We start from the raw sequence: 22,225 nt of genomic DNA on the forward strand, positions 1-22,225 counted from the left end.
GCACTCTGAATATTAACTTATTTATCTTCAATATCCTTGAGGTAGGTACTATTACTGCCTTAAAAATAAGATAAGGCAGCACAGGAAGATTAAATAACTTAAAGAGAGTCACAGTTAGTATTATAAATGGCAGGGCTATGATTAAACTCAGGCCTTCTGGCTCCAGAGCTCAGAATCCTAACCACTATATTACCCCATCTTTAAAAGTTATTAGGACCAGAAGAAATAACATTCAGAAGTTAAAATAGTAAACTGAGATGATAAAAGTTTTAATTCTGATGCAACAGCCAAATATAAAAGAAAACAAGCAACAAGTAGGGGTGTATGGTTTTATTTTTTTAAAAATGTATATGCTCAATAACAGTTTACTTGGAAATTTTCACTAGAAGAAATAACATGAAAGAACACCAGCATAAATACATAATACATACTTTAATTGTGGCTATATTAAATGTATCTTAATGTAATACCGCTGTAACATGGTATCATCTCATTGTTAAAAATTAAAAAAAAAAAAGAACATAGGGAAGTGAAACTAAAAAACTATAGAATCCTGGATTCTGTGGCAGATGGAGTACCCTTATTTAAGCTAGAAAAGGAGCCCTGTAAGGTAGAAAGAGAAAAGAGGCAAGCAATCTGAAACCATCATGTTAACCAACTGTGAGTTTTTAAAAATGTGGTTAAAATGAATCTAAGAATGCCTTTTAACACAGCTCACACTTTAATGAACACCAGAGAATTCACAGCAAGACTGTAAAGCTAGGAATGTAAAGTTATTGTGGGGTTTTAGCCACGACCCTCACCTCACTCTACTATATGCAAAAGAAGAAAGAAAAGTCTTTAGTCATGATTTGCACCTTACTCAGCATCAATTATTCTCAGTAGCCCAAAACCCTATAAATGCAGCAGAGCACACAGGTCTTTAACTAAGTCTAAAAGCCTAGTTAACATAAAGAGCCATACACATTTAACAACTGTGAAAAGTCCTTTAACAGAGTTTTGATAACCATGAGAGAATTCAAACCGAAGAGAAACCCCAAGTGTAAAAAATGCAACAAGGCCTTTAGGTATCACTCAACCATTAGCAAAATCCATAGGGGAGAGAAACCTTTTATGTGTAGCTGAAATGATAAAGTCTTAAGTAGTGACCCATTCCTTAATTCAATATCAGAACTTCTGTAAGAAAGAAACTTTATGAATGTGCGGAATATGCAAGGTATATAACCAAAGGAGAGAAATTTGAAGACACAAATGCTAAAGCAGTAGTCAGTTCCCAACCACCCCTAAATATGATGGCATCTCACCCCTCTCCCTATCACACTAGCCCCTTACCCTCATTTATTCTTCTTCATGGTACTCATCACTTGACACTCTCTATACATTTATTACTTAAAATGCTTTGTCTAACTTCCTCCACTAGAATATAAGCTCTGAAACAGGAGGGGGTTTTAAAAAGCTATATCCTCAGGGTCTAGGATAAAATCTGGCATATGGTAGGCATACAATAGTTGAGTGAATTTAGTGTAGTACTTTCCTTATGTGGGGTATTTGGTACCTTGAGGTTACTTCATTCTAAGTGAATGATTTAGCAGGCTTTAACATATATAAAAATGTGTTCATTATTCTATAATACACCCGAGTAAAAAGCATTTTAACTGCTATGGTCTACAAATTATTCTCCAACTGTGTGGGGGATGGAAAGTTGTATAAAAAGCACCCAGTACTACCCTCATAATTGTACCAACCAGTGAGACCAAGTGGTCTACCAGGGTCATGAAGGTAAAATGAAGTTTCCAACTTCTTAAGAGAAAGTTCTCTTTTCTCAGGTTCAGAATCTAAACACTTTACTCCTCTCAGGATGGCATATATCCCTATATGCCTTGTCAGCCACTGGTATAGAGGGCATAGCAGTTTGGAATCCAATAGCAACAACTTTTTGTGCAAAGTTTGGCATTTAGAATCATGCCTCATTAATTCAAAAACATTACTAAGGGCCTACCATGCATTAAGCACTGTGTATACAGGTAAATTTTTAAAATATGGAGTTTACCAACAATAAAGAAAATAATTACAAAGCAGTGTGATCAGTGCGACAACATGGGAGGGGAAGAGTAAATGACCAGAACAAAGGAGCATCTAATTTGACTGAAAAGGGCTTTAAAAAGCCTATGAAAACAGAATCACTGAAGCTGAGTCCTAAGAGGTAGGTAGGTATTCACTTGGTCACAAAGAAGGATGTAGAAGTAATGATGTGTGCAAGGCTACTGAGGTGGAAAACACACAAAGCACATTTAGGGAAGAAGTGGAAGTACTTGCAATTGATCAGGATGCTCTAAAAAGAGGGATAGTCTGTGGTTCTAAAAACCTATTAAAAATAATTTAAATCTTTATACTTAGAAAGCACAAAGGTATTTTCATAAGAAAACTTGCTAAAATGCTAAGTTAAATAAAAATCTTAGCTGTGTAACGATAAACAAGGGGGCTGGGACAGGAACTGAGAGATTCCCTTTGCCACAGAGGCTCTATATCAGAATTTGTATGTTTACCAAAAGCAGCCTGGATTTTAACTGTTTGAGCAACACTGGAATAGAACATGATTACACAGGATGACTGCAGAGACATGGCTGGGAAGGTAGCCATTCTGTGTTGCCCTGATCTGCGGAAAATCCCAAAAAGAGAAAACTTACAAAGCAGAAAGGATTTTATATAACAGATGAGGACTTGATGTTTGGAAACACTGAGTTTAAAATTACTGTGGGATGTCTAATGAAGATATTTGATAAGACAGTTAGAAACAAGGTTTAGAAAGCAAGAGATAAGTCAGGATACAAGTTACAGGTTTGAGACTCAGTCTGTTATTACAGGTGGTAAAAGAAGCCATAGTTATGAATGACATTGTATAAAATATGTAAAGTAAAAAAAAAGAGAGAGAGAGAGAAAAAAATATAGTGAAGATCAATACCTAAAAGGTAGGCAGAAAGTGAGACAACACTTCGTGGGGAAATGAGGGAGACAGCGAAGATGAAACCAACATGTAGCACAGAGTCGCCTTTGATAGGAAGCAGGCAACCTCTTTTCCTCTAAAACGGGAAAATGAGTAAATTTGGTAAATACAAGTTGACCTCTTCATAGTCTCAATTTTCTGTTCAATAGGAGAAAGAGCCATATGCTAGGGGAGGGGCAGAGGGCCTAAGGAAAGTAATGAAGTTTGGCTCAGCCACAGCGGGAAATGGGAGACAGGCCACCCTAGTAACAAACATAAGGTTTACATTGAGGGCTTTTCTAAGGCTGAAGTGAGACACTTGTAGTGATTCTACTTTGAAGGACTACCCATCACAAAGAACTCAGCATCCCAGAAAAGGTAGATAATAAATAGGATTAATCTGAGGTTGAGGGCTTGCCGAAGGACTAGACTAAAAGACCAGGGAAAGAAGAATAACTGGTGAGATTAGTTCATATAGTGTCCCACAAAGCTGAAGGTGGATAGGGAAGAAAGCCTGAAAGGGGCTGACAGTTTAGGAGGAAGGGGAGCAGTCAAGAAAAGGGGGTAAGAAGGAACTGAAGAATGTGGAATGAACATAAAGGAGAGAAAAGTCAATAAAATAAGGAAGTGAAAAAACTGAAAAGAGGGAAGTTATCAGTTACTGAAATTTTACCAGAAAGAGAAACTCAAGATGGTGACATTCAAAGTGCGGCCACGGGAGTAAGCTGCTGGAATGTAATAAAGTCACTGGGCAGAAGTCCAAGGTATCAGCAAGGTATCAGAAAGATCATCCAAAGATGATAACAGGAGTTGAGGTAGACAGAAAGACCATGAGCAAGATATCAAGTTAGGCTCTCTGGCCTTTAACACTCACCCCTATTATTAAAGGCAAAAAACATTAAAATTTCAGTATGTTATGAAAAGATGTGCTACAAAAACATATAAACTAATGGTAGACTAACCTAGCTTGGTTTTTATCTTCATTACTCACTTGAAAAGCCATGCATTTTCTTTTAAACAAAATAGAAAAATAATTTTTAAATTTTTATAAAATGCCTAAGGGAAGTAGAAATTTTAAATACAATTAGTAATACATGGCAAAATAATTAAACACAATGATTCCTTTGTGAGATCTTTCATTATTTACCTTATTGAAAATGGAATCTGAATATTAGTCATAATTTTTCATTTTGCCTACATTTATATCCATAGTATGTATTCAAAGCAGTGAAGTAACTTGACTTTAATTTCTGAAGCATGGCAAACTTCAAGGTAGTGAGATTAAAAAATAATCTAAAGATGATAAAAATGGTAAACTTGTGTTACATATACCACAATAAAAAAAATAAAGAAAAAATCTTTGTAAAGCTAAATTGGGTTACTACTCATTATTAGTGACATAACATCTGTATTTTAAGGTGAGTTTGAACAACACTTTAGAAATTAAAGAATCATCCCTTCATAGGTTTACTAATATATAATGAAAAAGATGGTGATGTTGTTTTAGTAGGGTACCCAAGCTGGATATCTTTATGCAGTGTAATGTTCTCATATTCAGTATCAACAGGTCTTCTTTTTTGGAACTCTCTTTTCCATTTCATGGGTTTTGTTGTTTTTCTATTTGAAAAGGACTAGATGAACTTACTAGTTACAGCGATGATGAAAGAAGTTTAAAATTTGTTTTGCATTCGTTGTATTCCATTCTTGTTCTTTCAGGGGTCCTTCACACACAGATACATACTTTTTCAAGATTTTTTCTCCTACTTCTCGGAAATCCAAGGGTTCCTTGTATGTAGTGCAGCCTGCTCCAGAAACACTAGTATCCACTTCATGATTTTCTGGTTGCTGATCAGCACAATACTTCGATCCCCAGTAACACATTTCTCCACTGTACATCATAGCCAGCAGATGAATGTCACTAAATATTCCTGGGAAAGTAATTTAGGTTGACAGATTAGAATTAAAAGCTTAAAAAGAAACCGTAGTTATTAACTAAACTCTAATTAAAGTTCCTTTTGTCATTAAGCATTTTCTATTCTCACTTTAACAGTAACACAAAAGCCAAATATGACTAATACAATCTTCATTTAATTAGCATTTTTTAATATCGATTTTACTGATAAAGGAGGCCCATTACAAAAAGAAAAACAGAGTACCAGAGAATTTTTTTAGAGAACCATTTAGGTGTTTTTGACCTTTTTGGGGTCCACTCTATAACTTCTTTGAGAATCTAATTTAAGGAATAGAACTTCTCCCAGAATATACACCCCAAATTCTGCAGTCAATTTCAGAGTACTTATAAACTCCCTGAATTACATCCATGGACACACCCTTTATTTTGGGGTATGCTCTAGGATCATTCATATAGCTAAAGTCAAGTATCCTAGACCTCCTATATTCTCTAAAAGTCTAAGAAATTATCATGCATAATCATGCCTGAGAGTCCATACAATTTTAAATTATTAAAGGTGTTATTTCCAAGATGCTTTGTATTACCAGAAAAAAAGAGAGTATGCTGCAGAATTTTCATCAAAAGTTGAACTCTTTCTTCTTATGGGTAGTTTTTCCAGTAGGCAATTATATAATTAAACATTTATGGTGCATAAAGTATATTAATTTGGCAGAAAGACAAATAAACCTAGAATAAAAAAGATCTGGGTATAAATTACTGGCTTTGTGTCTTTGGGCAAGTCACCAAAGCTCTTTGAATCTCAGGTTTTAAATCTGAAAAATAAGGAGTTTGCATCCCCTACTTAATTCCTGAATTTTCCTAAAGAACATAAGAAATAAAAATGTAACTTCTTAAAGCCATTGAAGAAAAAATAAATGATGGATTCTAATGTGCTTCTGTGATTAGAAAAGATTACTTCAAATAAATGAGCATCACAATGTCTGTTGTTCACCTAATATGATTCAACAAAAGTGACTATGATGGCACTGGATATGAAAAATTCAACTTTCAAAATAGTGGTAGTTTCTGTTTGAATCTATTGCAAGCTTTTTAAAGTATCAAAATTTGTTCCTACAGTTTTCACCTTCACTTCACCTCAATTTCTGCTTATAAAGAGTAGCAAGAGAAACAACAGGCTCAGCAGAATAGCTGAATGAATGGTGATATGGTTTGGCTCTGTGTCCCCATCCAAATCTCATCTTGAATTGTACCCTCATAATTCCCATGTGTTGTGGGAGGGACCCAGTGGGAGATAACTGAATCACGGAGGCGGTTTCCCCCATACCGTTCTTGTGGTAATGAATAAGTCTCAAGAGATCTAATAGTTTTATAAGGGGTTTCCGCTTTCACTTCTCTCTCCTTCTCTCTTGCCACCGCCATGTAAGAAGTGCCTTCTGCCTTCTGCCATGATTATGAGGCCTCCCAGCAATGTGGAACTGTGAGTCCATTAAACCTATTTTTTCTTCCCAGTCTTGGGTATGTCTTTATTGGCAGCGTGAAAACGGACTAATACAAATGGCTATATGATAAATAGTGGTTCTCAAACTTTTGCCTTCAGAACTTATTCCTTCTTTCTAACTGTATGTTTGTACCCATTAACCCAACCTCTCTTCATCACCCTCCTCCCACTCATACAACCTTTTGTGATACCAGCTCTGATTTGTAGGGGTGGGAGGCTCCTCAGTGGTATTAAGGGCATAAACAAAGGGTGTAAAAGTTGGACAGTTTTTTATTTACCCCCATGTGATTCCAGGTTTATTCTGACAATGCAATTTTTATAACCCTTTTATCTGATAAGGCCATGTCCAAAGATTAAAATTATCTGGCCCCATTTCACAGAAGAATGAGACTCAGAGGTGAGATACAAGGGCTTACTGCATAAAATTTAATGATATACAGATAATGTCTAAACAACAATATGATTATCTTACCTTAGAAAAAGTAACAAAAACCATACACAGTTTTGAGTTTTATCTAAAATTAGGTAAATTATCACCAAGATCTAGCCACAGAAAATTTGATGTCTCATATAGAACTTTTCTCCCTAAATGCTAAGAATTACTCAGAATTGTATTTTATATGGACTAACAAAAAATAATTTGAGCCTCTCAAATTAGGACTTAGGAGTAATTCAGCCTATGAAAAGTAGGTTTCCTGGCTTCTAATCTAATCATGTTCAGATAGATACATTTGGGCAAAGCAGCCTTTTTTTCTTTTTTCTCAGACAGGGTCTCACTCTGTTACCCAGGCTAGAGTGCAGCTGTGCGATCAGGGCTCACTGCAGCCTCAAACTCCTGGGCTCAACTGATCCTCCAACCTCAGCCTGCCATGTAGCTGGAACTACAGTCATGCGCCACCATGCCTGGCTAATTTTTTTTTTTTTTTTAGTTTTTGCAGAGATGATGTCTCACTATGTCTTGAACTCCTGGCGCCAGTTTTCTCAAGTGATCATCCTGCCTTGGCCTCCTAAAGGAGGCAAACTTATGTTTGTTTTGTTTTGTTTTGTTTTGTTTGAGACAGAGTCTGGCTCTATCCCCCAGGCTGGAATGCAGTGGTGAGATCTTGGTTCACTGCAACCTCCGCCTCCTAGGTTCAAGTGCAAACTTCTTTAGATGAGAACAAAAGGCCGACACCCTAAGAGGACTTAGGACAGTATGTAGCAAACTGCTATGGTGCCTATACTGTGTCTTTTTGCCTGGAAAATGCTACCCTATCTGACCCTTTTAATTCCCTTGTTGAAGAACCAACTGAAACTAGGAGCTAGTAAATTCAAAGTACGACAAAGAGACGCCACCAATATTACGTGCTTCCTGAAGAAAAAACTCCAGGTTATGAGAATGTCTTACTTTATAACTGGAAATGGGAGAATTAGGAAAACAGGTGATTTGTGCCACTCCCTTTGGTTCTAAATGAGCTGTAGTGCCTACCCCCACCTTTTTCTTTTAAAGTGTCCCACATTAAGAATTCAATGTAATCAGTCCATGTGTATAAATAGAAATTTTTTAAAAGCCATTTTCAATGCCTCTAATTGGTTCCTAGTTATCTGAAATAACTAATAACTAGTATATACTTGCCATAATTACATCAAATATCCTATGTTTGTCAAAATGTCATGCCCACTGAGGGAGCTTTTTGTATTCACAATAAGTTGTTTTAGAATAAAATATTTCTCTAAATGAGCAGAAAGTAATAATTTTTGGCCATCAGGTCACTTAAATCACTATTTTTTTCTATGAAATGCTTTCAAATAGAACAATCCAGGAGAGGCTAACAAAGAAACAGGAAGAATTAAAACATATTTAATATACTAGAATATTTCCAAAGAGGTACTCTAATTATTCTTCACATTTCATTTTTTTCCCATCAAAACTTCAGATGAAGTATAAAAAGGTTTACACATGTGATCTAATGTTACTTGCAGCTATATGACCTTGAACAATTCACTTGCATTTACGTGGATCTCAGTTCTTCCATTTATAAGGAGATGGTAAAAGTAAGTGGTTCTTCTCTCCTCACACACAAGTCTAAAACCCAGATGATGCTCTATATTCAGTTCCTAGAATTTTCAAGTACACAGACGCTTGTGGCAGAAATTTATAGTTGCCAACCAGTATTCATTCTCCCCAATACCCCCTTCTTAGTAAAGAATCTTAATTTTATTTGGGATGGCAATGTATCAGGTTAAGGACTATACTTCCCAGGTTTCCTTATAGCTAAGTAAAGTAATCTGATTAAATTCTGGCCAGTGAAATGGAGGTTGTAAGAAACTTCTGAGAATGATGGTCTAAAGGAACAGACTTGGCTGAAATTCCCTTTTGCCATTCCTGTAGCCTGAAACACAGGTGAGATTGAAGGAGCTCCAGGAACATCTTGGGATACTGAGAATAAAAGCAATGTCCTAAACAGAGATGCATGCTGCACAGTCTGGAAAATATCATTTATATTATGTTCTATATAAAGTGCCTCCCCATGAAGAGGAAGTCTGTTTTAAAGAAGAATGGAGGAAAAAGGTAAGAACATGATGAGATGGAGCCACTGTACCAGCTCTGGACCTTTACTGTGCGAAAGATCACTAAATGTCTACCTTGTTGAAAAGTTACTTCCATTCGGTTACAGGTAGCCAAATCTAGTACTGATAATATGCTGACAGGCTTGATATGTTTGGCTCTGTGTCCCCACCCAAATCTCATCTTGAATCATAATCCCCAGGTGTTGAGGGAGGAAGCTGGTGGGAGGTGACGGGATCATGTGGGTGGTTTCCCTCATTCTGTTCTCGTGATAGTGAGTGAATTCTCATGAGATCTGATGGTTTTATAAATGATAGTTTTTCTTGCACTCACACATGCTCTGTCTCACCTGCTGCCATTTAAGACATGCCTGCTTCCCCTTCCACCATGATTGTAAGTTTCCTGACACCTTCCCAGCCATGTGGAACTGAGAGTCAATTAAACCTCTTTTGTTTACAAATTACCCAGTCTCAGGTGTATCTTTATAGCAGTGTGAAAACAAACTAATTACAGGGCTGTGTGAGGATGCAAAATGAGCAGAAGGAACACAAGACATAACTTCCAAAATTACTAAACACAAGGGATTAGAAATATTTTTCTGTATTACATCAAAAGATTTTATCTTTGAATTTTATATAAACCCTTTATTACTTATTACTTTTTTGTCTATAATCTACCTTGTCATTTATTTAAATCAGAGTGAAATCTAACAAACTTCCTAAAATCTTAAGAAGCTTTAAATCACTTAGAAAATTTAATGAGAGATCACATTACCTGCACTCAGTAATTTAGCTGTGTCTAGGTCTTGGAAAGAAACTCCTTCATTTAACTGGATAGGACATCGATAATTTAGCATCTGTAGCAAGTAACTGATTCCATCAAGAAGGTACTAAATAAAAGTCAGAGCCAAAGAATTGAAAGTATTATATGCAGAGATATATAAACTTCAAATACTAATATTTTCCATTCTTTACTAAAGAGAAAATTGGTTAATATATAGGCATAGCTTACAGCTATTCTATTTCAATGGTATAAAGACCCACCATCCCAAGACTCTGCTAATATAAATATACCCCTTGAAATGCTCTAGTAGCAAAAAAGAGTACTAAAAAAAAAGAACACATTAACCAGAAACACATTTCAGTAATATACTTGTTAAAGATGTTATCAGAGGAAGAAAAGAATAAAGATAATAAAGATGTGCTCAACAACAATGTATTAAAAACATGTATGTATGTGCTTATAATTTAGAAATATTATGATCAAACTTTTATATCTGCAAGTGTGGCCTCCCATTTCAAGCCCACCTAAATTGTGTGTACATTTAACCCAAGTTAGAATCCTTAGTGATACAATACCAAGACTCATATTTTGGATTTAATGATTCAGTCATAATGGTCAAGTGAATCAGAGGGCCACAATTTTCTAGAAGCAGGGTCATGTGAGTTCCTTAGAAGTGATCTGCTGACAGGCTCACAGTCAAGTGTTTCTTTCAGGACAAAAATTTTTTAAAAGTTTAGAAATTAATATAGTTTATCTTATATTTAAAACAATACAAATCCTTAAAAAAAAGAACTTTGCAGATTACAAAGTGCTTTCACATGTTATCTGATTTAGTCTTCACAACAAGCCCAATTTATTTATGATTACCCAGCTAGTAAATAAAAGACACAGACTCAGACCCTTTGATCCACTACTCTTAGTAGTACAACAAAGACAGCTTTTTGAAACCTCTAAATGTCAACAATGAAAAATGTGTAAGGAATGTCTTCTTACCTTTTTAAGCAAACTGGATTTTCTTAAGAGCCACTCTCTTCTTTTGGTAAGAGAATGACAATACATATACAGCAGGGCTCCTCGTCTCCAAGAGAGACATTCCAGTAGCTCATCCCCAAGCAAATTGCAGTGCTGAAACACACAAAAAAAGACATAGCTAAAAACGGAAACTGGATGTCTATAAAAGTTGAAGTTAAATTTCAAAAACTCATCAATTAAAAACATTCTCAAGTCACAAAATGTTCCCTTTGTTTAGCTGCTTACACAGGGAGGCCTTACTTTCAATCAATTATAAATATGCAATTCTATTAATACATGAAAATTAAAATAACTTCAATTTACTAGTAGTTTTACAAAATAATTTAAAAAATATTTTTACTAGCAAATTCCCCTAACAGGTTTGCAATATAAGCAGTCATCATCTCATTAAAAAGGTAACTTTTCACAAATACATTACTTGAAGTGAGATCATATCTATTTCTACTACCGCTGGAATAAAATAATGAAAATTTACACCCAAAAATAATTTTAATAAATCAAAATTTTTAAAGTGGCTTGTCATTGAAATTTGGAGATGTTTCCACAGCCTCCCCTGATAAATAAATAGAGAAAAAAAATATATCTAAGTAAACAGTCAGCAGGCAGTTAAAGATGAGAAATTATTTGCTTGAAAGAGTATCCAGGACTAGATATACAAATCATAGGATTATCCAAATAGAGATGACAGTACAAAGCCTGTGAACAGGTTATCAAGCAAAGACAGAATAGAGACTATCGGTGATGAAAGAGACATCCCTGGCTAGTACCTGTGTTTCTAGAATGGAAGGCAGGACAGTTGCTAGCAAGAGAAGACATTTCAGAGATGAAGAAGTGGAAAAGAAGCATGCAGGGTCTCAGAGGGAGGGGGTGATCAACATTAAGAAGGGGAGCAAATGTTCGAGAGAATAAGGACTGTAAGAACAGACGTGGTAATTAGATTAATAGTGACCTTCAAGAAAACAGCATCTGCAAAAGTAAAGGGGGTCGAAATGGGAATATCTATATTAAAAAAAAATGATTAGGCACAGCTATTACAATTCTATTATGCAAATATTCTGAAATACATTTAGTAAAATATGATACTTTTGTTGCAACATTGGTCTGAAGTGTTAAGCTCTTTTATCTCCCTCTTCCAATCTTAATTTAAGAAACAAAGATACAATCAAGAAGAAAAAAAATATAGACTCCAAAAAGGACAGCAAGTACCAGCAATATTCCATCATAATTAACAGGAATGTAAAACTTACTTTTGGATGCGTATTATTTTCCTTTACTAAAATTTCTGGTTCTGAAAGAAAACTAATCAGCTCTTTTACTTTCTGTGAAGAAGAGTCTTCAGGAAAATCTTCATCTACTAGCTTGTTCTCCTCAAAATATGTCATGTCCAAAATAGCCTAAAAAAAAAAAAAAAAAGAAAGGTATCTATCAATGATTTAAAATTGAAAAAAAACAATTCTTACAGTTTAACCTTGCACATATAAGTGCTTTATTACACATTTAAATCTTCTAGCTCAGTATGTAAATTTGAGAAGTAGGCAAAATGTCTAGATGTAAATATAATTTGAGAAAGATTTTAAAGAAAACTTCATAGGTATTTTACTAAAGTGCTGAATTAATGATAATCTTTCTTTCCCTCAAAAAAGAAAATAGAGCTTTGTTTTAATTTACAGAATTTAATCATATATAATTATGAAAAAGGTAATTATTATATTCTACTATTTATATAACCCCTGAAAATTTTCCAAATGCCTGCTGTATCAAGTTAAGGTCACTACTTCCAGTTTTGAACCTTCAAAGGATTTGTTTTCCCAAATACAGAGCCAGCATGAAGGGCGTATGTATCCTGCCACCCAATAGAGGAAGCGTACCATCAACATATGCAACTCAAACACTAAGCCCCCAGTATTCCTAATTATTATAGATGCTGTTAAAGCATATTAAAACTCCCCAATCCTTTTTCCTTTTTTAATCTATTGAACTAAGACTAAGGAAACTGGGTTCTAGTGTCAGTTCTACCACTAATCACTTAACTAACCAAAGACAAGTCAATTGTACCTTTTTTGAGCCTCAGTTTCTTAATTGGCTAAATGATAAATTGGACTAAAATACCTTTCAAAGTTCCTTGTTGGAGTATAAAATTAATTAACATATGTAAGGTACTAGAAACGTTACCTAGCACCCAGTTAGTGCTTTTACTTTCTGTGAACATGAGGAGTAAATGTTATCGTGCGAAAGCCTAAGCCAGTAAGGAGAGATCATCATATATGATTTCATCATCATATGAAAGGTGATCTGTTGATTCAGAACCATAAATAGGGTTTAAGAGGATCTTAAAATTGAAATCTGTATCTCTAGGTCTTTTGCCTTATTCCAGTAAGTACGTTAAAATGTTTGGAACACTCTCATGTGAAAAAAATGAGATGACATAAAACACATACAGACAAGCACAGAGTCTTCTGAACAGAAAGAAAGCCAAGCAAAATACCTGCCAAACTTAAAACAGTTCTCTGTGGTTTGTGAGTAGCTGTTAGGCTTACTCAGCCATGGTGTTTGAAGGCAGAAGCTATCTTTAGAAATTTCCTAACAGGAAGAACAGCACCAAGCATTTAAATGCTATAAATGGGCACTTTGGAAGCCTAACTAAGTGTACTGTACTTTCTGTAACCACTTCAGTTTTATTATCCCTTAGCAATCCAAAAAGGGCACATGAAAACACTCAATCAACTACAAAGTGCTATATAAATGTTAGTTACTATAATAAAATTACATTTCTTGATGTTAGCATGCCTCAGCAGTGTTTCAGAAAACCAAGAAAAAAAGGTATTGTCCACACAGCAGCCTGATTTGGAAAGGAAAGTTAAAAAAAAGTGGGTGAACAGAAAAATCACATAGATATGCATGACATTAGCAGGGAGAATAATATTGAGAATCCTAGGGAAGGTAAATTTCAGGGAAAAAAAAAAGTCAGGGCCCTTATATACTCCCCTGTTCCCTCTGAAACTTTCAAGAGATTGGACATTGCACACACTAGTGTCCTGTTCAATTATCTCTAAAGGAAAACAATTCCGTTATCTGTAAGATTTTCTTCCTGACTTTTCTTATTAACACATCTAATAAATCTTACTTCTTTTCATACTACCTCAAAGTTTTAAGTTTTTGTGTTTTATTCATAGTTTTTTGGACAAAATTAAACACTTGAAATATGGAATAAACTGATTTCATTTTACCTAAAGTTGGAGTCAATCATCTAAATAAACAACCTGCCCTCATAAAATGCCAGAGTCCACCACTCTTTCAGTACCTGTGTGTAAAGTTCTAGAAGATTTGATGGATTTGAACATTCTTTCTCTTCTCCACACAGGAGTTTCAATTTTTCTAACGCTGCAGAGGCCCGAATTAAAAAGTGATCTATAAGAAATAAAAACATGAGGATTACTTCACCTAGTGTCAGAGTGTTATTTAAACAAAAAACACATTATGTATGAAGATGAAATGACAAGATGAAATAATATTATGACATATGGAGAAACAGCATTATAGTAATAATATCTTATCTAAAACATGAAATATCTCATAATGCCTAATCCTAATTAAGTAAATTTATCATGAAAATTTTTTCTACAAAGCAAAATACTGAAAACTTTCTAGAGTCACTCTTGCCATTTCTTAAATGCAGTCTGTATTCTCATTATGCTTCTTTTATGATAATGCACTCAAAATAGTTAAACAAATTTAAAACTTACTGGAATATACAAATAATATACATAAATATACAGAAAGGGCTTCCACTGAAAACTTAAGATTTCATAAATGTAGTTGCAAATGTTATTCAAAAGACCATGATTGACCAAATCAAATTCCTTATAAAATGCCAACATTATGAGCAATTTTATAATTGTTTATATCTACTACAATTAAAATTACCTAATACATCTGTGTATTTAATTCCTTTAAAAACTTAGAAACAAATTACCTCATTTCCTCAAAACCTGGAAGAAAAGGAACTAAATACTTCTAATAAGTCCTCTAATCACAATTCACCCTCCCTCCGCCTTCACCATCTCCTGATTTTTTTTCCCTTTCTCTAATGTCATAATCCCTTTGTTGCTTCTGTGATTTCACCTTTTCTTATGTGTCCACTTCAAGGTACTATCCACCCTTCTGCAGCACTTCATGAAGTCAAATTTAGATACACCCATAATCAAGACACTAAACTCTCTGAGTTTACCTCTCTGTGCTTCCCTTCTGAAACATAGTCTGATATTCTAAAATATATCCCTTTCTTCTTCACGGGCCAATGAACAGATAGTGTAGCATTTGGTGTAGGCCTACCTGATCCAGCCTCAGGAGTTACACAGATAAGCTGTTCATTGTTGGAGCAAAAGCACCATCAAGTTATGTCTGTTGGCAATCATGTGACTGCTGTCTTAAGTCTTCTCAGGTAAAGCCTGAGATTGCATTTTGACTGCTGTAAGATCCACTTTCACTTGAGTTGAAATCTACTTCTTAGCTCTGTCCTTCCACCTCTCATTAGCCCAGAAGTGACATCCACACAATATAGAAAAAGATTCTACTATAAACTGAAATTACATGGAATATGACACGCCTTAGGTGCTTCTTTAGAGAGTGTGTTGATATTTTGTTTAACTTGCAGGATTATTTTCAATGTAAAGATTTGCATTGAACTCACTAAACCATTGCTGAAAGAGTATGTCACATAAATTGATGACATAATTACTGTGGCAGGGGTGTGGTGGTGGCATAGCTCACATTTTGGAAAAGCCCATAAAATGCAGTATTTTGACTAGAACTATTTAGTCAAAGTAATGACTGGCAAAGCAAAAGATGAAACTGATTCTTATATAATCTCTGGAAAAACTCCCTCATGACGTACTTCCATAGAGTAAACAGATTGTGCTTGTATGATGAGAAATAAATTAACAAAAATTGGCTAGAAATTTAAAAACGCATTCTTAGATGAAATAATGTCTGGCTGTATCTCATCTAATCTGAAGAAGACAATGGAAATCATCAAACCCCTATATCCTAGTATAAATATATACTCATTACATTAAATAACAAAGTTTGAATGTATATTATTCTTGTTGCGTGGAAAAATAATGCCAAATTCAATTCAAGTACATGAAATCTTGTTTTAATTAAAGTTCATAAATCTTGTAATATTTTTAAGATTGAACTGATTTCCATGCTGATCAACGGCTCATAATGTGGACCACTAACATTGTCATTTTATTTTAGTAAATTTTCAGAAGTGTAAAGCCTTCAAACAAGAATTCTATATATAGCACATGACTTTTATTTCCAGCTCTGATTCATTCCAGATTAAAGAACTCTTCCAAGGGAAATGAGAATGGCTTTTTAGTTCAGTGATAAGTGAATAAAAAACATTCTTTGGTCTCTTTGGACTGGTTCAAGTGAATCTGGAATTAGAGGTAACATAGATACACTTTCAAGTTAATAGCTCCTACTACCCAAGAATTATTCATGTGAATCCACAGACCAAAATATAAGTCGGCTTCAGGGTGGTCTGTAGGTCTTTAAAGAACACACTCCTGGCCTGGCACAGTGGCTCACGCCTGTAATCCCAGCACTTTGGGAAGCCAAAGCGGATGGAATGCCTGAGCCCAGGAGTTCAGGACCAACCTGGACGACATGGTGAACCCCGTTTCTACAAAATATGCCAAAGTTAGCCGGGCGTGATGGTGTGCGCCTGTTGTCCCACTACTAGAGGGGCTCCAGCCTGAGCGACAGAATGATACTCTGCCTCTAAAAACAAAACAAAACAAAACACTCCTGATAAATGATAATCCGGCAAAAAATATTCACTGAAACTAAGGCATTTCATCATAGACCCTATTTAATAACAAATTCACCAACTATTCAATCGCTTAAGAAAATGTTCCACCACTGTTTTCCTATGAGTCCGATGATATGAGTCAGTCCACAGAATTTTAAAAACTATCTGTAGTAATTGCTCAAACTCAAAAAGGAATAATGTAGAACCTAAAGGCAGCTGAGACGTAATGAAAAGAATTGGACTTAAATTCAGAAGGTTGAGGCAATTCCCTAGTCCAGTTTTTCCTAACAGCTTAGACCTTTCCAAAACAAGTATGCCAATACTTAACAGAGCCCTTTTGAGAACTGGCATGATGTATGGGGCAGAATAGTCTACACACCAATGTAAAGCTCTTCTATAGAATGTTGTTTTGAATCCAAAACGTAAAACGCAAATTACAACGCAGCAATGAAAAAGTGGAACTGTTATACATGCCTTTTTATCTTTACAGGATGCAAACCACCATTACTAATTTGAGTGTTATCATTCATCTTAGCCATTTATTTAAACTTCTGTATTTTATTTAGATTCTGCCCTTCTTCCAATCGCTACCCAGACAGTTTACACCAGCACGGATCTAGACAGATTTTCCATGGGTTCTGAATAATGCGGTTTTCGAAGACAACGCCTTGGCAATGTGAGTTCTGGGAAGTGGGCAATCGATGGCGCAGCGGGGATCAGAAGCGACAGACCTCGGGTAACCACCTGCGGCCTGGGACCCAAAGGAACACAGGCCTCAGCCTCTAGCCCTCACAGCCATCGAGCGCCAGTACCTTAGCGCCGTCTGCCCCGCCCGCCTCCCTCTCCTCCGCTCCCTCACCATCTTCACCGGCAGCTTCGCTAAGTTGCTGTATGTGGGCCTGAGCCAGATCCCCGAGCTCTTCCACTCGTCTCACCACACTAGAGACTGCGGCCGCCATGGCCACAATCGGCGGGTGCGCCCCGGTCACGTGACCGTGTTGGCCCGCAATCACCTGATCCCCCGGCACGGGCGGGGCCTAGGGCGGACCTCTCCTGGTTGGTGGGAGGAGACATCAGCTCCGGAAGAGGGCTGGCCCAGGCCGGCAAAGGTCTTTCCGGGTCATTTTTCCCTCCTGGACTTCCCTTCCCTCCCATAATCCTGAGCAGCAAGGAGACTAGGGGCGGGTGTGACGTTGAGACACGCCTCTCTCTAGCCCCCTCCTGTAAGCCAATAGAGAGCCAGCCGTGCCCCTCGGCTGACCCAATCGGAAGTCAGCTCTCTCCGCCTGCCTCTTGGAAGACAGCTTGGTGACGTCTGGCTAGCAGGATGCGGATTGTCGTCCGCACTCCCACTTCCCTGTCCAGCGCGGGAACCACAGTCTGGAGGGCGGACGCGAGGGTCTGGAGAGAGGACTGTCAGTTTTGGCCTTGTAGTAAGGAGGTTGCTAAAATAAAGTGATTATAATCTCCTGGTCCGAAATGGAAACCCGACCGGCCCCCTGTGTAACACATCCAAGTCTCCAAGAGTTTGTTGTACATCTGGATGGGGAGCTCCAAACACTAGTGGAGTTGCCAGTCTACATGGTTGAATATTGCTTTTCTAAATCTGATTTTTAGCAGTCGAATTTATCTCTGACCGCCCTTGGAGTTCACATTTAAAGTACTTTAGACATCTTGCGTCCAGTGGTACTAAATTCTGCGGCCACAAAACTATTTTCATTTTTCTTTCATCTCAAGACCTTCCCTTAAGGCGCTAATTGTGCATGAGGTTCATCCTCCCAACCGGGAGTTTCAAAGCACTCAGTCAGCAAGTCTAACTTCACTTTGCATTCTGTGACTGATTTCTTGCCTCTGGTCAAACAAATTGTTAACTCTGTGTATTCATTTCTCAGTTTGACACACTATATCTTGAATAATCTCCATCCTATTGTTTCTTATGGAAGGTAGTTTTTTTATATGTAATAGAAAAATACTAAAAATAGAGAAAAAGTGTATTGTGATTTATAAGTGATTGACCACAATGACTCTCTAACTGACCTTTGTAATAGCAGTTTCTTCTGACAATTCACCCTAAATATAGAGGACAGGAATCATGTATTTTGTGTCCTTGGTGCCTCATACAGTGCCTGGCACATATGCACTCTTGTCAACAAGCAAGATGGCAAGGAGATATGATGTGGTCTGTGGGAGTAGACAATTATTCAATAGTTTGGGAATTGTAGGTGAGGAAAAAAAGAATCTAAGTATAAACAAGAAGTTGAGAGAAGGCTTTCTCAATAAGGGGTGGAGAAGGTGGTAGTTGAAGAGGGGCAAGTGCTGGAAGGTAGGGTGGAGAATGATCGTATCTGTAGCAAAGGGGGAAAAATAGGGAAATAGGGAAAAATTCAAAATGAAAGTAGGGAGCCAGCAATGGATAGAGAAAAGAGCAGAAGGTTACACCTGATGCCTTCTGAATCTTCTACAAGATGTAGAACTAAATGAAGCCTTCAGAAGATTTTACTAAACTTTGCAAAAAATAATTTTCAAAAAATAATTAACCTTTGATTAGGAATTTTCAATCTCCTAGAAAATGTGTAATTTACCATTCTTAAACTACTTAAAAGAATTACCTGGACATGTGGGCAACAGACAAAGGCACAGCTGAAATATTTTGACTGTGGATCTACAAATTATCTCTGCAGAAGTGTTTTACTCTCAGGTCCACTGTTCTTCTCAGGTTTTTATAAAAGACATCTTAGGGTCTATGTAATCAGGTCATCCATTTTCTAGCCATGAGATTTGGGTCTGGGAGATCTTGCTCATTATTTCGAAGTGATCTTGGATCGCCATTTGAATCAAGGGTTCCTTTTTAAAATAAACATTTAGAGTCAAATATTCAAAAGGCTCTTTCATTACAACCACAGCTTATCTGTTCCCTCTCCATAAATGTGGCTATTGAAAACATTTTAGGCCAGGTATAATGGCTCATGCCTGTAATCCCAGCACTTTGGGAGATGTAGGCAGGCAGATCACCTGAGGTCAGGGGTTCAAAACCAGCCTGGCCAACATAGTGAAACCCCTTCTCTACTAAAAATACAAAAAAAATAGCCAGGCATGGTGGCACATGACTGCGGTGACAGCTGCTCAGGAGGCTGAGGCAGGAGAATTGCTTGAACCCAGGAGGTGGCTGTTTCAGTGAACCGAGATCGCACCACTGCACTCCTGTCTGGGTTACAGGGAGAGACTCTGTCCCAAAAAATAAATAAATAAAAATAAAAAATAAGAACATTTTAGTGGAGTGTGTTTCCAATACTTCAAAGTCTTTTTCTTGTTTTCCTTTATGTTCTCTTTCCCTAGTTAATGCCGTGGTCAAATGTAGAAACTTCATGTTTGTTAATGCATTTTATTTAGTTCAAAGTTTAAGTAAACTGTAAAATATTGAAACATAATAAAATCACCCTTACCCCCATAACTTCTTCCTTGCCATCTTTGCTCAATCTCTCCAGACTCTGCTACATTTCTTCTGGCTCTATCAGGCTGAGCCAGTCTTGTCTGGTTAAACTACCAAGGAGCATTGAGTCCTGACGTTAAGACTCTTTCATATTTACCAGGCTCCTAATAAAGTATTTCTCTCTAGCTATGAGTGTGATTCTAATTTTTAGGCCTCTATGGTAAACACCAAGCTTTGTGACAAAAATGGTACAAAAGGAGACACAACTAACAAATATCATGAATATATTTGCAAAAATCCTAATTAGAATATACTCAATTTAAAAGATGGGTAATACCCAAAATCATAAGCACTCAGTCTCATACACTGTTGTTAGGAATATACTTTTATACAAACTACTGAAGGATGAATTGTGTATTAAAGCCTTTAAAAATAACTGATCCAGTTTTTTATCCTAAGACAACAACTGGAGAAATGTGTAAAGCTCAATAAAACAAGGAGGTTCACCACAATTTTGTTCATAATTGTGAACATTTGGAAATAACACAGATATCTTTCATAGGAGATTGATTCAATAAGTTTTGGTATATTTATGCAACAGGATATGCTGTAGGCATTAAAAATTATGTTTTATCTCTATATCTATTGACAGATTAAGATTATCATAATTTCTTATTAAATAAAAATAAGTATAACAGTACACAGAGTAGAGCTTTAGTTTTGGTTTTTATTTTTGTTTTTGTTTTTGTTGAGACAGAGTCTCACTCTGTCACCCAAGATGGAGTGCACTGGCGTGATCTTGGCTCTGCCTCCCAGGTTCAAGTGATCCCCCCAACTCAGCTCCTAAGTTGTTGGGACTACAGGTGCATGCCACAATGCCTGGCTAATTTTTGTGTTTTTTTTGTAGATATGGGGTTTCGACATGTTGCCCAGGCTGGTCTCAAACTCCTGAGCTCAAGAGTTCCACCTGCCTCAGCCTACAAAAGTGTTGGGATTACAGGTGTGAGCCACGGTGCCAGACAAGCTTGTTTTAATCTGGGTTTATGAATCCAAAATTTGAGAGAATATCAATTATGAATAATAAACTCATACAATGGGTGCACATATAGATGACTTTTAATTTTTTAATTTTCTTTTATTTTTTACAAATGCTACACTGAGCATAAGTTAAAGTAGAACTTTTCTCCCTTCCCCCATGTTTCCATATGGAGAGACCACCATGAGAGTAATTGCGGTGGTTGAATGGTGGCCTCCAAAAAGATATGTCCATGTCCTAAACCCCAGAACCTGTGGATGTGGCCTTATATAGGAAAAGGGTCTTTGCAGATGTAACTAATTTAATTATCTTGAAATAAGATCATCCTGGATTATCTAGGTGAGTCCTAAATCCAATGGCAAATATCTTTAGAAGGGACAGAAGAGAAGACACAGATATAAGATGGAGGCAATGATTAGAGTGATGCACCAAGGAATACCACAGATTGATGACAGCCACTGGCAGCTAGGGGAGGGGAATGAAGGGATACTCCCTAGAGCCACACTCAATCAGATGACCTATTTCTTCCTTGGGGAAAAATGAGAAAGAGAAGGTGATGAGGCCAACAGAGGTAGTTTCTTGTGGCTGCTGTAAGAAAAAAAAAAATACCACAAACTATGTTGCTTAAAAACAACAGAAATTTATTTGCTCACAGCTCTGGCAGTAAGAATTCTGAAATCAAAGTGGCAGCTAAGTCAAAAGAATATTTGAAGAAATAATAGCATAAATGGTTTCCTAGATATGACACCAAGAAAAAAAAGCAGCAACAAAAGAAAACATAGATAAATTAAACTTACTAAAAATTAAGAACTTCAGTGCTTCAAAGGACACTATCAAGAAAGTAAAAAGACAACTTGCAGAATAGGAGAAAATATTTGCAAAACATATACATGATAAGAGACTAGGATCCAGAATATGCAAGGAATTCTTACAATGAAATAGTAGAAATGTTAATAATCCAATTAAAAATATGCAGAGGACTTGAATAAGTAGTTCTCCATAGAAAAAAATAAAATAGCCAATTTGCACATGGAACGACGTTTAACATCATTAGGCGTTAGGGAAATGCAAATCAAGACCACAATGAGATACCACTTCATATCCACTAGGATGGCTATAATAAAAAACTCAGGTAAAAAAACATGTTGACAACAATGTGGAGAAACTGGAACTCTAATACACTGC

At 36.5% G+C, this 22,225-nt stretch overlaps 1 protein-coding gene across 1 annotated transcript; it reads right to left on the reverse strand.

Annotated features, from left to right (window-relative positions):
* Positions 1 to 315: 315 nt before the first annotated feature.
* On the reverse strand, positions 316 to 17,740 carry RIMOC1 (RAB7A interacting MON1-CCZ1 complex subunit 1). Its single transcript, XM_003810980.7, has 6 exons — positions 17,434 to 17,740; positions 14,058 to 14,164; positions 12,004 to 12,150; positions 10,718 to 10,849; positions 9,716 to 9,830; positions 316 to 4,911 (listed from the first exon to the last, which is right to left on the reverse strand). The coding sequence occupies exons 1-6, from the start codon at positions 17,531 to 17,533 to the stop codon at positions 4,628 to 4,630; spliced, it is 885 nt and encodes a 294-aa protein (XP_003811028.1). The 5' UTR covers positions 17,534 to 17,740; the 3' UTR covers positions 316 to 4,627.
* Between the last annotated feature and the right edge of the window lie 4,485 nt (positions 17,741 to 22,225).

Source organism: Pan paniscus, chromosome 4 (assembly GCF_029289425.2).
Source record: "Pan paniscus chromosome 4, NHGRI_mPanPan1-v2.0_pri, whole genome shotgun sequence".
Lineage (NCBI taxonomy): Eukaryota > Metazoa > Chordata > Mammalia > Primates > Hominidae > Pan > Pan paniscus.